The sequence below is a fragment of the Micromys minutus genome (assembly GCF_963924665.1).
Source record: "Micromys minutus genome assembly, chromosome: 16".
Classification (NCBI taxonomy): Eukaryota; Metazoa; Chordata; class Mammalia; order Rodentia; family Muridae; genus Micromys; species Micromys minutus.
Genome location: NC_137985.1, coordinates 49,979,347 through 49,992,783, shown reverse-complemented (window position 1 = coordinate 49,992,783; position 13,437 = coordinate 49,979,347). Strand labels below are relative to the sequence as shown.

Below are 13,437 nucleotides of genomic sequence, written 5' to 3'. Positions count from 1 at the left end.
AAGCCCAAGTAAATCTGCCTGCTTATGCTTTCTTAGTGCTGGGGCTAAAAGAGGTATGCCACCAAACCCTGCTCGCGCTCTCTCTCTCTCTCTCTCTCTCTCTCTCTCTCTCTCTCTTTTATTATCATTTTAAGATTTACTTATTTTATGTGAGAACACTGTCACTCTAGACATATAAGACATTGGATTCCATTACAGATGGTTGTGAGCCACCGTGTGGCTGCTGGGAATTGAACTCAGGACCTCTGGAAGAGCAGTCGGTGTTCTTAATAGTAACTTCTTAGTTTAGTGCTAGTGCTCTTAACCACTGAGCTATCTCTCCAGTTCCTGGTTTATTATTTTTTAATGGAATTTGGATGTAGTTGGATTCATATCTTCACTTTTCTCTTTGTTCTTTATATAGATTTAACTCTTCCTTTGGTGTGTTAACAATTTTTTGGGGTTGGCAGTTTTATGCTTTTAAGAATTCAGCAGTAAAAGAGATAGTAATTGTACCAGTTTAAAAAAAAAAAAACACACAGAAAAGTAGCCCATAATAATTACCCAGATATTTACCCTCACTGCTGTTTTCTTTAATTCCATGTTTCTTTCTTGTATTATTTGACTTAGTTTCAGATGTTCACTCTTCTTAAGAAATGACTGTTTCACTGTTTACATTTTTAAAATTTCTGTTTTTGTGTGTGTTTGGGGGGGGCGTAAGTCAGAAGGTGGTGATGTGTGGGAGCTAGTTTTCTCCTTCCTTCCAACATGTGAGTTCTGGGGGTGGATCCAGTCACATCATCAGGTTTGGAGACATGTATCTTTACTCTACTGAGCCTTCTCACTGGCCCCTACAATTCTTTGATGATTGTAATATATAGAAATGAACTTTTGTGGTCTTCTTTGAGAATTGGTAAGAATTTGTTTCTGCTGTGTCCGGTAATTTGAATTCTTTAGAAGATTATTTGTTTTAGTAGACAAGTCATTCTAGGTAGGCTACCACTGCAAGTATTTTCTCATCTTGTACAAGCAGAGTTCCATTGTTAGCTTTTAAAGTCTTTGCTAGGTTTGTATTTGCCTCTACTTCTATGTAGGTGTGTTGAGTCTAGGACTTCGGTAGTGATTTCTATTTTAAGTTGTTCTGAAAGCATCTCCTGTAAATCTTTATATGTGCCTCATGTATTTAATGCTTTAATCACAGTGATATTCCACTGTACAGTCTCTCTTTGGTACATACTTGGGTCAGAACCAGGAGGAATAATAATGGGACATTCAATACTATCTTATCTCCTGTTCTTCTGTCTGAATTTGCAGTGCTGGAGATTGGATTCAGGGACTGATATTGTGGGCAAGCACATTACCACTGAGGTAGCTCTACATCCTAGCCCTTTAAAAATCTTTATTTGCCCAGACTGGCATTTAGCCCATGACCTATAGCCTCCTGAAAGCTGGGATTTTGCAGGTTTGCTCTTCCAAGGCCCAGCTTCACTACCATTTCATTTTGTTGTTCTTTACCTTTCCCACCATACAATCCACCTGCTGTTTATTTTCAAAGATCTCTGGTCCTCTGTTAGTTTTTTGTGCACATTTGCTCCCTGCCCCATATGTGTGTATATGCATACATGCATAATGTCTTGGTTAAGGTTTCTTTTGCTGTGATAAAACTGACCAAAAGCAGCTTGAATAGAAAAGTGTTTATTTTACCTTACAGTTGAGCGAAGCTGAAGTAGGGACCTGTAGGTAGGAACTGGAGTAGAAGCTGACTTGCTCCTTCTGGCCTTCTCAATTTACTTTATCACATAATTCAGAATTACCTACCCACCAGGTTTGGCACTGCCCACAGTGTCCTAGGTTCTCCCACATCAGTTAGTCAACCAACCAACCAACCAACCAACCAACCAACCAACCAACCAACCAACCAATCAAATATCTCACAGGCTTCTTCACAGGCCAACCTGGTGGAGTTTCTTAATGATGAGGTTCTATTTTCTCAGATGACTCTAGCCTGTGTCAGTTTGACATAAAACTAGCTATAATAATCAACCCATTGTGAACTGGACACAAACATTCAACTAGAACTTTTATGTTTCATTATTAATATTACAATATGAATATTCTAACTTTTAAAAGTCCCACATTTCCTTTACCCCAAGTCCAAACATACAGTTGGATGTGGTGGTGTACACCTTTAATCCTAGCAAAGTTAGACCTCTGTGCTCTGAGTTTGAGGCCAGCCTGTTCATACATAGAAACTCTGTTTTTAAAAACCAAAAAATAATAAATTCAAACTCTTTAAACATTCAGTCTCTTTAAAACATCCAAAGTTTCTCTAAAACATTTAGAATTTCCGTAAAATTCCAAAGTGTCTAACTGTGAGTACTTGTGAAAAAAATAAATAATTTATCAAAGAGGGAAGAATCTGGGCATAGTTAAATTCAAGGAAAGCCAAGTCTATTGAGGATTCAGTAATGCATGGGCTCCCTAGGGCTTCATTTCTCCAGCTCTGCTGTTGGCAACACAACAACTTGTTTCTTAGGCTCAGGCTGGCTTCACTCCACAGCTGCTGCTGTCCTTGTGGTTGTCCCATGGTCCCAGCATCTCCAAAATGTTGGGGTCTCTGCTGTTGCTGGGGTTACCTTTACCTTTCCTGGACTCTCTTCAGGGACTCTGGCCCTGCCACATGATGGGCTACCTCCTCTCTGCATGCATGATTCCTCATGTCTCCAAAACCAGCACCACCTGGGAAATGTTTACGTATTATGAATTTCGACTGCCAGTGTGAAGTTCTTCCAGCCATTCTGAAGGCTGAAGGTGGAAAATCACAGTAAATGCTTGGCCCTCTCTGGACCACAGCTTCTGTGTAGAAACATTTCCCCGAAGATTTAGCCTCTAAATGTTGCTGGTGTTTTAATCATGGCTGATTCTTAAGCTCCTGTTAACCAGAAGCACAGATGTTAATTCAGTTTCAGATGGCTCTGATAGAGTCAGGGGCTTTCTGTGTAGTATTGGCTGTCGTGGAACTTGCCATATCAATCAGGCTGACCTCAAATTTAGAGATCCATTCTCTAGCGCTAGCCTCTGCCTCCTGAGTGCTGGGATTAAGGATGTGGGCCACCATGCCCAGCCCCAGTAGATTCTTGAAGGGACTCTTAAAACTTCCCTCTGAAACTTTTACAAGCAAGGTTTCTATTATTGTCTACACAACTCTGAGCAGTCTTATCTTCTAAGCTCCTGTAGAACAGTCCACTGAGTTCGGAGTACTGAGTGGTTTTTCCAGACTGTGCTGGATAGTTTTATGTCAAGTTTATACGAACTGATTGATTAATATGGAAGGGCCCAGCTCATTTGTTGGAAGCTCTACTCCTGGCTTGGTGGTCCTAGATGCTATAGGAAAGTAGGCTGAGCAAGCCATGGGGGGACAATCCAGTAAAGTAAGCAGCGTTCCTCTTTGGCCTGTGCATCAGTTCCTTCCTCCAGGTTCTTGTCTTGAATACCTTTCTTGACTTCTGAAGATGATGGACTGTAAATTGGAATAATTTCCCCATTTGCTTTTGGTGCTGGTGTCTATCACAGCAATAGAAACCCCAAGACAATTCAAAGTTCAAATGTCACCACAATCCTTTAAACACATGGTGAGGTCCGTTTGTCACAGCAATACCCCACAACCTAGGACCATTTTCTGCCTTAGTGTTAGAGTTTGTTTTCCTAGCCCATTTGGGTGTATAGTCAGTTGATGAAGTTTTCCAGTACATGTATTTTAGACTTTGCCATTGTTTGCAGTTTCAGACATCTACTGGGGATCTGAACCATACATACTACAGCTAGGGCCTGCTGTGTAGAGAGGTTACTTTTATGTGACATTCAAAATATAGAACCTTTTTAAGGAAGTTCCTAGTGTTTTTTTGTATTCTGACTGCTTATCCTTTCACTTTGTTCTGAATAACTTTTTAGTGGGGAATGAAAAGGGCTGTTAGTACATGACTAGTTAGTTATGGTCCAGTAATATTCCTTCCAGTTCTGCCACATGGTATAGTGGAAGGAGCAGTAAAGACAGGTTATCAGTTTAGATTTACAGCTGGTCAACTTAATGCATAACATTAGTTTTCTAACCTATTTTTTCTTATATTTACAAAGGTTTTTAAAGTTAGGCATAAGAGAATAGGTCTGTGATCCTAGCAGTTGTGAGGCTAAGCAAGAGAATATTACATCCTTAGACACATTAGAGAGCTTTCTCTGTTACTGTCTCTGTTTCTCTCTCAAATTATTTTATTGGATATTCTCTGTATTTGTATTTTATATGTAATCCCCCCATCTTCCCTCCCCCTCTACTTGTTTCCATGAAGGTGTTCCCTCTCCCAACCACCCTCTCTACCTCAACACCTTGGCATTGCCTTATACTGGAAAAACACACCTTCACTGGACCAAAGGCCTCTACCCACATTGATGCCAGACAGTGCTATCCTCTGCTACATATGCAACTGGGGCCCTGCAACTTGTCCCTCCATGTGTGCTCAGTGGTTGGTGTTTTAGTCCATGGGAGTCCTGGAGGGTCTCTCTCTCTCTCTTAAAAAAGAAAAAAAAAATGTAAAAAACAAAGACCAAGCCAGTGAATTGTGTTTAAAGAGCACGTTTCTTTTGTTTTTAGTTTTGCTTTTTGAAATGGGGCCTTAACATTCATCATGGGACTCATAGTATAGCTTAGGTTGGCTTTAGCCGTGCAGTAATTCTCCTGACTTCTGGAGTACTTATGTAACCGGCATGGGCCAGTGCCTGGTTTACAGAGTGCTTTGAGACTTAAATAAGTTATGTAAAGTAATTAATATAAGATCTGTTAATAGAATAAGTGTGATAAATACAATTTCCCACCACCTCTTTATCAAATTTACTTGCAGTGATTAGCCTGCTAGCTACTCTGAAGCAAGTAATCTAAGTCACTTTGGCAATGAGTACTTCCAGGTGACCTTGCCTCATATTTTATTAAATAAAAACATGAGATTGAACCTAGGAGTCAAGAAAACCTTCTATAGAAAGTTTTGATAAATCCCACAGTAGGCTACAATAACCTTTTGCTACTAGAACTTCCTTGGAGCACTTAACACCAAGACCAACATGACCATTGTAGTCCCCAATAGTGACAACAGTCTCGAACCTGGTCTATTGACCAGCCTGAGTCTGCTTCTGCACTGGCATGATTTTCAGAACCTCATTCATCCTTTAGAGATGCACCCAGGAAAGAGTCAATAATCTGACTCCTTAAGGGGCAGGTAGTTCTCCTCCAAAGGACTTGAGCTTCATGTTCTTAACCAGGGGGCCCAGCTTGGTGACAGGGATCCACTCCTTGTCTTCAGCTTTACTTCCATGAGCCCCATGGCCTTGACCACCCCTGGAAGATTCTTATTCTGGAGTATGATGTTAAAAGAGGTTAAAAGACTTAGGGTTTCTCAGGATTAGTAAGTTAGGTAGTAAAGTGAGCCTGGATTAGTAGAAGAGTACTTTGGTCGTTGGTCTTTGGGGGGTGGGGGTGGGATAAATGCATGCAGGTGATAACAGATGGGGTTGCTGAGAATAATTGTGGCATCTCTTTTCTTTCCTTTTTAAGAGATTTATTTGTTTATTTTATATGAGTACACTGTAGTTGTTTGCAAACACACCAGAAGAGGGCATCAGATCTTATTACAGATGCTTGTGAGCCACCATGTTACTTGCTGATAACATGAATGATGGATGGGAATTGAATTCAAAATCTTTGGAAGAGTAGTCAGTGCTCTTAACCACTGAAACATCTCTCCAGCCCCTGAAATTTTGATTGTTAACAACACTCTCATTAGATTATTTCAGATCAATGGTTAATACCATTATTAACCACAGTGAAAGATATATACACTACAGATATTTTTGAAATGCTCTTTGATAGAGAAATTTGTACATGAAACAAAAGTAAAAATAGACCTGAGTTTAAGCTCTGCTTCCTACACTACTGTGTGCTATCATTTCTTTGAACAAGTCAGATATCCCTGATCTTTTATTCCCACTGAGTTCTGGTTTTGAGGCAGGGCCTCATTCAGTAGCATGAACTAACCTGGAACTCAGCAGTCTTGCTTTAGCCTCCAAATCTTGAGATTACAGGTGAGCTATCACATCAAGCCTCATTGTGTTATAAGTTTAAAAAACTATGTTCAAATAGTTAAGCTTGCTGGTTTAATGAGAAATGGGGATATTTGTGACAACAGCAAACTTTATTTTAGAGTTTTAACTTTACTTCTATAAATAACCTAATATAAAAGAGCACCCCAAGAGTACTTTCTATATTGTTACATGGTACAGATATTTTGTTAGAACTGTTTGATACATACAGGCTTACGAATTTTCTTTTATTAATTCCATTTAGAGTACTGATGTGATAGTCTGTTAGATACTCTATGCAACAAATTAATTTTAACCAATGCCTGATATTTTTGGTTTGCTTTTCAAAATAAGGTCTTGTTATATAGCATGGACTAGCCTCCTTTTCTTTTTTTTCTTTTGACTTATTTTGAACCCTATAACGGAAGTATTATATAGTGAGCTATTTAAATAATCTTGATCATACAACTAAAAATTTGTATCTCCTTTGTAACATAAATACCTAAGAAAGGGTATTTTGGTGGTACAGCAATGCTTTTGTACTTCAGCAGTGGCATAGAAAAGAAATATATCAGGACAAAAAACTTGGGTTCATTATTAGGGAACTTGAAATCTAGTCTGTGAAAGAGCTGGGTTTGTTGCCTGTGAACAATTCCAGCACCTGGGATTCGGGAGCAGAGAATTGTGAATTCAAGGCCAGCCTGGACTACACAAAAAACACATACAGAAAGTCAGTGAGATACAATTACTTTAAAATGTTTTTTTTCCCCCTCCTTCAGAATCCAGCAACTATCACGAGAATACTCCTTAGCCACTTCAATTGGGATAAAGAGAAGCTAATGGAAAGGTAAGAAACTATTGTTAGCTTTGTACTTAGAAATAACACAGCCCACTAAATTGAATTTATAAGCAAGAACAGATTTATATAACTGTGCATGTAAGCAAAGCAGTGTGTAAGTAATAATTGCTACAATTTCTTGTGTTGAAATTTTTACAGTGAACTTTAGGAAACTCAGGTTAAATTTTGCTTTATTTGGAAATGAAATAGAGGCTTTACTTTTGCTTATTAGATATATATCTTCTTGAATATCACAAACTAAAAATACATTTTAAAAAGCACTTAAAAACTTTCTTGGAACACATAAGAACTCCATTATTAGTTTACTTAAGATATATTATTTGTGAATGTTAAATCTGTATTAGACATATAAATAACATTTATTAAATAAAAATGAAAATGAGAAATTGGCTAGGTCTCCTAGGTGTCAAACTAGATACTTGGCTTGGTCCTCTGATTTTAGAGCAGGGTTCTGTTCTGTTGGATGTTTGTTTATAAAGTTTATCAAAATATGTCTAGTTTTGAAAGAGTAAACGTTACTAGGATGGAGAATGACAGTATTAATCATTCCCTTCGCTTATTAGATTGGATATTTGGTGGCTTTTGTCAGGGTAAAGCTTCCTTTTACTCTTACCAGCTTTATTAGCAATCTTAATTGTAGAAGCTGCAGCTTACTAGGAACTGAGGTATCTAAGTATTGTGAGAAATTAATGGAAATATTTTCCTATTTGATTTAATATTTAAAGAGCTGTTTTAAGTCAGATATTCAGTAATTTTGGAAATAGAACTTTCTTTATATACCTTGTATCTATCTGAATTGTAATTTGATAGTAACTCCATTATTGAGTACTTTCTGTTAGATACTATTTGATGTTGTTATACTTCTGGTAGTTTGTTTTGGTTGGTTTTTGTTTTGTTTTTAGAAAGAGTTTTACTTCAGCTCTGGCTGGCTTTGGCTATAACTCTCTATGTAGACCAAACTGTCGGCAAACTCGCATAGATCTCCCTGCCTCTGTCATTGTTACCATCTCTGATGGGACATGTGCCACCACAAATTATCTACTGCTAGTGTTTTAGGTCTAGAAACTATTGCTCCCATTTACTTGATAACGTTTTGAGAGTTAAGTTATTCAACTAAGTTCCATTATACAAAGCCTGAAACATGTTTGTTGGTCCCCAAAATTTGTGTTAAGCACAAATGCAGCTTTCCCTGTGTTTTTGAAGGTTGTGTGCTTCTTGGTTGTTTTGACCCCTTTCCCCAATGTTTATTGTTACCTTTACGATGTCAGTGATTCCATTGTTATTTGCTTTCAGTCTTATTTCATACCTCTCCTAAGAAAAAGCTTTCAATTTACATTATAATCTTGGGGTTTTCTTTTGTAAACATTGCTGAAAACAGTTTCCAATAAAATATTTTATGTAAATGTGATGTGGATTTAAAAAAAAAACAAAACAGGTTTTTATCTGGGCAGTAGTGATCCACACCTTTAATCCCAGCACTCAGGAGGTAGAGGCAAGTTATATTTCTGAGTTCAAGGCTAGCCTTGTCTGCAGAATGAGTTTCATGTGAGCTAGGTCTACACAGAGAGACCCCATCTTAAAACAAACAGAACAAAAATTTCTGACAAACTGTGGGAACCTAAAGAATTTTTAATTTAATCTTAAGATACTGTTTTTAAAAAATATTTATTTCATTTTAATTTTCGTGTATGCCTATGTATCTGTACATATAAATGCAGGTATCCTTGGGGCCAGAGGTGTGGAATCCCTTGAAGCTAGAATTATAGACAATGTCTAGTATGGGTTCTGGGACCTGATCTTGGATCCTCTGTAAGAACAGCAAGTGCTCTTACCTACTGAATTGTCTTTCCAGCCCTTTTAAGCATTATTTTTCTTTGTAGAGTTGAGAATGTAACTCAGTGGTAGATTTGAAACCTGGCATATGTCAACAACAAACAAATCGAATTGGTATAAAATATCTCTTTCCTAGTGATGTTTACATTTATATTCTGTGTTGTCTGATATTAGCACTGTTAGGCTTCAGTTTAAAAGCATTTTGTGTACTTTCTAATTCTAAATATTCACCTGTTGTGGATTATTTGCTACCAAATAACATGTAGGTGATTTCTTTTTTAAAGACTTAAAAATTCTAAGTATTTATGGTAATTTTTTTTAGTTTTTTTAGCTCTTGCTATTTTAAGTTGCACTCTACTATATTGTGTTCGTTTATCCTGTTGGCACTATTGGAGTTTTCTTTTGTTATTCTGTAGTACCATCAGTATCCTATGTTTCAGTTTTCCTGGTAGTTTATACATACAGATGTAAGTAAGCTTAGACTAGGTACAGTGTCTGTATTTATTTTCTATATGACATGAACACTAGTATATTTGTTCTTTCCTACCCTTTTCTCCCCTCAGTTTGATTAGTTAGTTGATGTTAATATATTAGTCAGCAATAGCTGGTGCAGTTTCTTCCTGTAAAAAATTCTTTTTGAGGTGCGTGTGCTCGTCTGTGTATAGACATGTAGAGGTCAGAGGACAGCTGTAAATGAAGGAACTCTTAAATACACAAAGAACTCTTAGAAGTGATGGCATGGTAGCACAACACCTTTAATTCCCACACTTGGGAGGCAGAGGCAGGCAAATCTCTTGAGTTCAAGACCAGCTTAATCTACATAGTGAATTCTAGGCTAGCCGAAATTACATAATGAAGCCCTGTTTCTGAAGAAAAAGGAAGAAAAGGGTCAGGCATCATACATATGCTCTTATCACTTGAGAGGTTGAAGCAGGAGGATTAAGCATCAGAGGCCTTGCTGTATAGTGTGTTCTAGACTAGTCTGAGCTTTATATCTAACCTTATCTCCAAAGATAAAGGAAGGAAGTGGAGAGGGAAGGGCAACTTCAGTTCTAGGGGATCTGATGCTATTTTCTGGCCTCTGTGGACACAGACAAAATACCCATATACAATAAGGTGAAATCTGATGCTCCACATATATTTAAACAATGGAAGACTCTAATCTACTTACAGAACTAGTTCAGATGAAGAATGTAGAACAGAAGGAGCACCCACTCGTTGCAATTGGGAATGGAAAATCGTGCAGCAACATGGAAGACTGGCAGATTATTATAAAACATTCTCTTAGCATGCCATCTAAGTTGTGGACTCTGAGTTATGATGTCAGTATAGGGTCATTGAATGTACCATTCTTAGAGTTTTGATAGTAGGTTGTACTTGTAAAGCAATGTGGGGAGGGTGGCATGTTTCTTTTTGCTGTGAACCAATAACTACTCTTAAACAAGAAAGAAGTTGGTCGATGTGATGGAGAAAGAAGAAAAGGTACAAATTAACCATAATTATTCCTTAAAGTTATAAGAATTAAATAAAGTATATGTGATGGCACATACCTTTAAATCCCAAGAGTAGGGAGGCAAAGGCAGGTGGATCTCTGAGTTTGAGGCCAGCCTGGTCTACAAATGGAGTTAAAGGATACCAAGGGCTTAGAGAAAGACAGTCTCAAAATCAAAGGGGATAGCTGAACTTCTTTTACCAGTAGTTTTAAAGCTTAGATTTCTTAGTTGCCTACCAACCTCCCCAGGACAGGTTTTAAAAATAGAGTAAGCCAGTAGTCAAAGAATGTAATAGAGTGAAATATTCTTTTCTTCCTTTATAAGGATTAGATGATTGTGTGGGCAAGTTGTAAGAAACCTTCAAGGGACTGCTCATTCTTAATAATGAACGTAGAATGTGGAAGAACATAGGGTATCTTTTAGTGTTAGGCAAAATAAAATAATAATTAAAATTCGGTAAAGTTAACATAAAATCATGTTTATTATAAAATAGCTGTTGAATTAATAAAAATTTAAATGACTGAATGAATTAATAGTATACAATTTCTCCTAGGAATGAATGCAATCGTACTTAATACTTCAGCAGATTAATGAAGAGAAAGTAAAATATAAATATAAAAGTTAGTGAAATTGTGCATTTATCCAACATTTAGTAAACTAAAAAGTTACCAGTAATTTATATCACAATTATATTTAGGGCTGGAGAGGTGGCTCAGTGGTTAAGAGCACTGACTGCTCTTCCAGAGGTCATGAGTTCAATTCCCAGCAACCACATGGTGGCTCACAACCATCTGTAATGGAATCTCATGCCCTCTTCTGGTGTGTCTGAGAACAGCTACAGTGTGTGTGTGTGTGTGTGTGTGTGTGTGTGTGTGTGTGTGTGTGTGTGTGTCTGTCTGTCTGTCTGTCTGTCTGTCTGTGTCTGTCTTCTTTAATTTTTGAAACAGAGTCTCACAATACACATATTTTTAAAGTCTATTTAGTACTTTTTTCTATTTAGTACTACTGAATTATTTAGCTGTTGTTTTGCTTGTTTTGATGTTCTTAATATTTTTTGTCAATTGTGAAATATTTTCAATTTTTCTGCTTTCTTTCTCATTTTACTGTAACCAGTCATATCGGTGTGTCTGTATTATACACCTGTAAGCCATGGTACCTTGAGTTCATGATACTGTAGGGAAATAGACCATTTATGATTTCTCTTATTTGCCCCCATACTTTTTAGTCTACAGTTAAACTAATTTACCACATTCTAAACACAAATGTAATGTATTCTTTAATATTATAAACTGGGTAAAGGGTAGAGAAAGAGTGATTTTAATTTTATTGTCTCCTGTTCTTAAGCAGCTTCTCATGCTTTCTTTTTCCTTTTTTAGTCTTCTTTTTAGTGCTTGGGATCAGGCCCAGGAAACCAAGTAATGTTCTATCACTAGCTACCCACGAATTCCCTATTCTCTGTCTTTCTACAAGTCTCTGTGAATCCGTGTTGTGTTTCTTCCCTCCACTCCCCCCAAACCCAGTGTATGCCTGCCTGTGTCCACTGCCCTATACCTTCTCTTCTGTTTATGCACACAAGCTCTCTGGATGAAACAAAGCAGAATCAGAGCTGCAGCCACAGCCTTGTCATCGTGCCATCATGATTCTTATGTGATGTTGCTTCCTTTACTTCAGATCTTAAACCTCTTTCTTTTCTGGAAGTTAGCAGATTAAAACAAATTTTAAATGGTTAAGGGGAAGACATTGAGAAACAAGCCAGGTATCGATGTTCCAGTTACCTGGAAAACCATGACAGAAAGGATTCTTGGTAGCAGTTTGAGAGTAGGTTTGCACCTCCTAAAAATATTTCCCTTGAAGACTGAGAGTCAGATTTGAAGGCAGAAGCACTGTTAAAGTGGAGGTGGAGGCCTGGTTGCTAGGTACAGGGTTTACTGCTCAACCTCCTGTGTTAATGTTGGGGATGGGACACCGAGAGGAGTGTTGCAGCATCTCAAAGATGGTTATCTCTTCATCTGTTGAATTGCCTTTTGAACCTTCTTTAAGCACTAAGTTTTTTGATGACTGCTGAATGAGTCTCCAGAGAAAAGAGGAGCAGACCTGAGTTGTTTCTTTCTTGACAAAGCCAAAAAGCTTCTTCTCTAAACTTTGTGCTCTGCCTTATGATGTCTGTTTTCATATCGGTCTTAGATATAAAAGCTTTAAAGGGGACCTGGCAAGATAGCCCAACAGGTAGAAAGCACTTGGCTATGTTCCTAATGACCCAAGTTTGAACCTTGGAACTCACTGGTGAAGAAAAAACATCAATGCCTGCAAGTTGTCATGACCTCCACAGATGTACTGTAGTGTGCCTACATGTGCACACACAGAAATACATAGAATTTATAAACTCTTTATCTTAGAGGTTATACTTATGTTGGGCTTTGAAGAACAGGCAAAACTAGGAAAGTAAGTTAGGTCTGAGCCAGTGACAGTTCCAAGAACTGACCTTGTGGGTTCCAGAAGTTTAACTCAAGTTGCAAGTATCTTAATCCTCCACCTTTTTACTGGCTCTAGAAAATAATTTTAGTCAACTGTTTTTAGGCTTTCTTTTCTGAAATAAAACTTTATTAAAATTTGACATGAATGTAAATCATGTATTAATTCTTACAGATTTTAGAAACAAACCACCAAATATGGGACTGGAGTGATAAATGGGACAACAGTTAAGAGCACTGGCTGCTCTTCCAGAGGTCCTGGGTTTAATTCCCAGCAACCAGATGGTGGCCATGTATAATAGGATCAGATGCCCTCTTCTGGTGTGTCTGAAGACAGCAACCATGTAAAACAAACAAATCAATCTTTAATAAAAACAAACAAAACCAAAAATGGAGTTCTTTTTAGGGTTGAAAACAAGTAAAACAGTCATTTGTTTTTTTGTTGTTGTTTGCCCCTCCCAACCCCCCCCTTCAGATTCATAATGACTACTTTGTAAACTTTAAATCATTCCAGTGGTTTAAAAATGGGTTTTGATGAACTAGCTGGTATGTGTAAGGGGAAAGAAATGTAGGGTTTTTGAGGTATGATATTGCTAAATTTATCCATGCTAGTCTCAAATTTGTGGGTTCAGGTCAGAGTCCTGGAGCTCTAGTTGTGCGCTCCTACTCCCTGGTCTTT

The 13,437-nt window shown here is 37.7% G+C and overlaps 1 protein-coding gene across 1 annotated transcript in view; it reads left to right on the top strand.

Moving 5' to 3' along the window:
- Window positions 1–13,437, top strand: part of ARIH1 (ariadne RBR E3 ubiquitin protein ligase 1) — a 79,642-nt gene that overhangs the window by 20,130 nt on the left and 46,075 nt on the right. Inside the window, exon 2 of the mRNA XM_080929775.1 lies at window positions 6,882–6,949. Within this exon, the coding sequence (XP_080785901.1) occupies window positions 6,882–6,949 (68 nt within the window). The remainder of the gene's footprint in view (window positions 1–6,881; window positions 6,950–13,437) is intronic.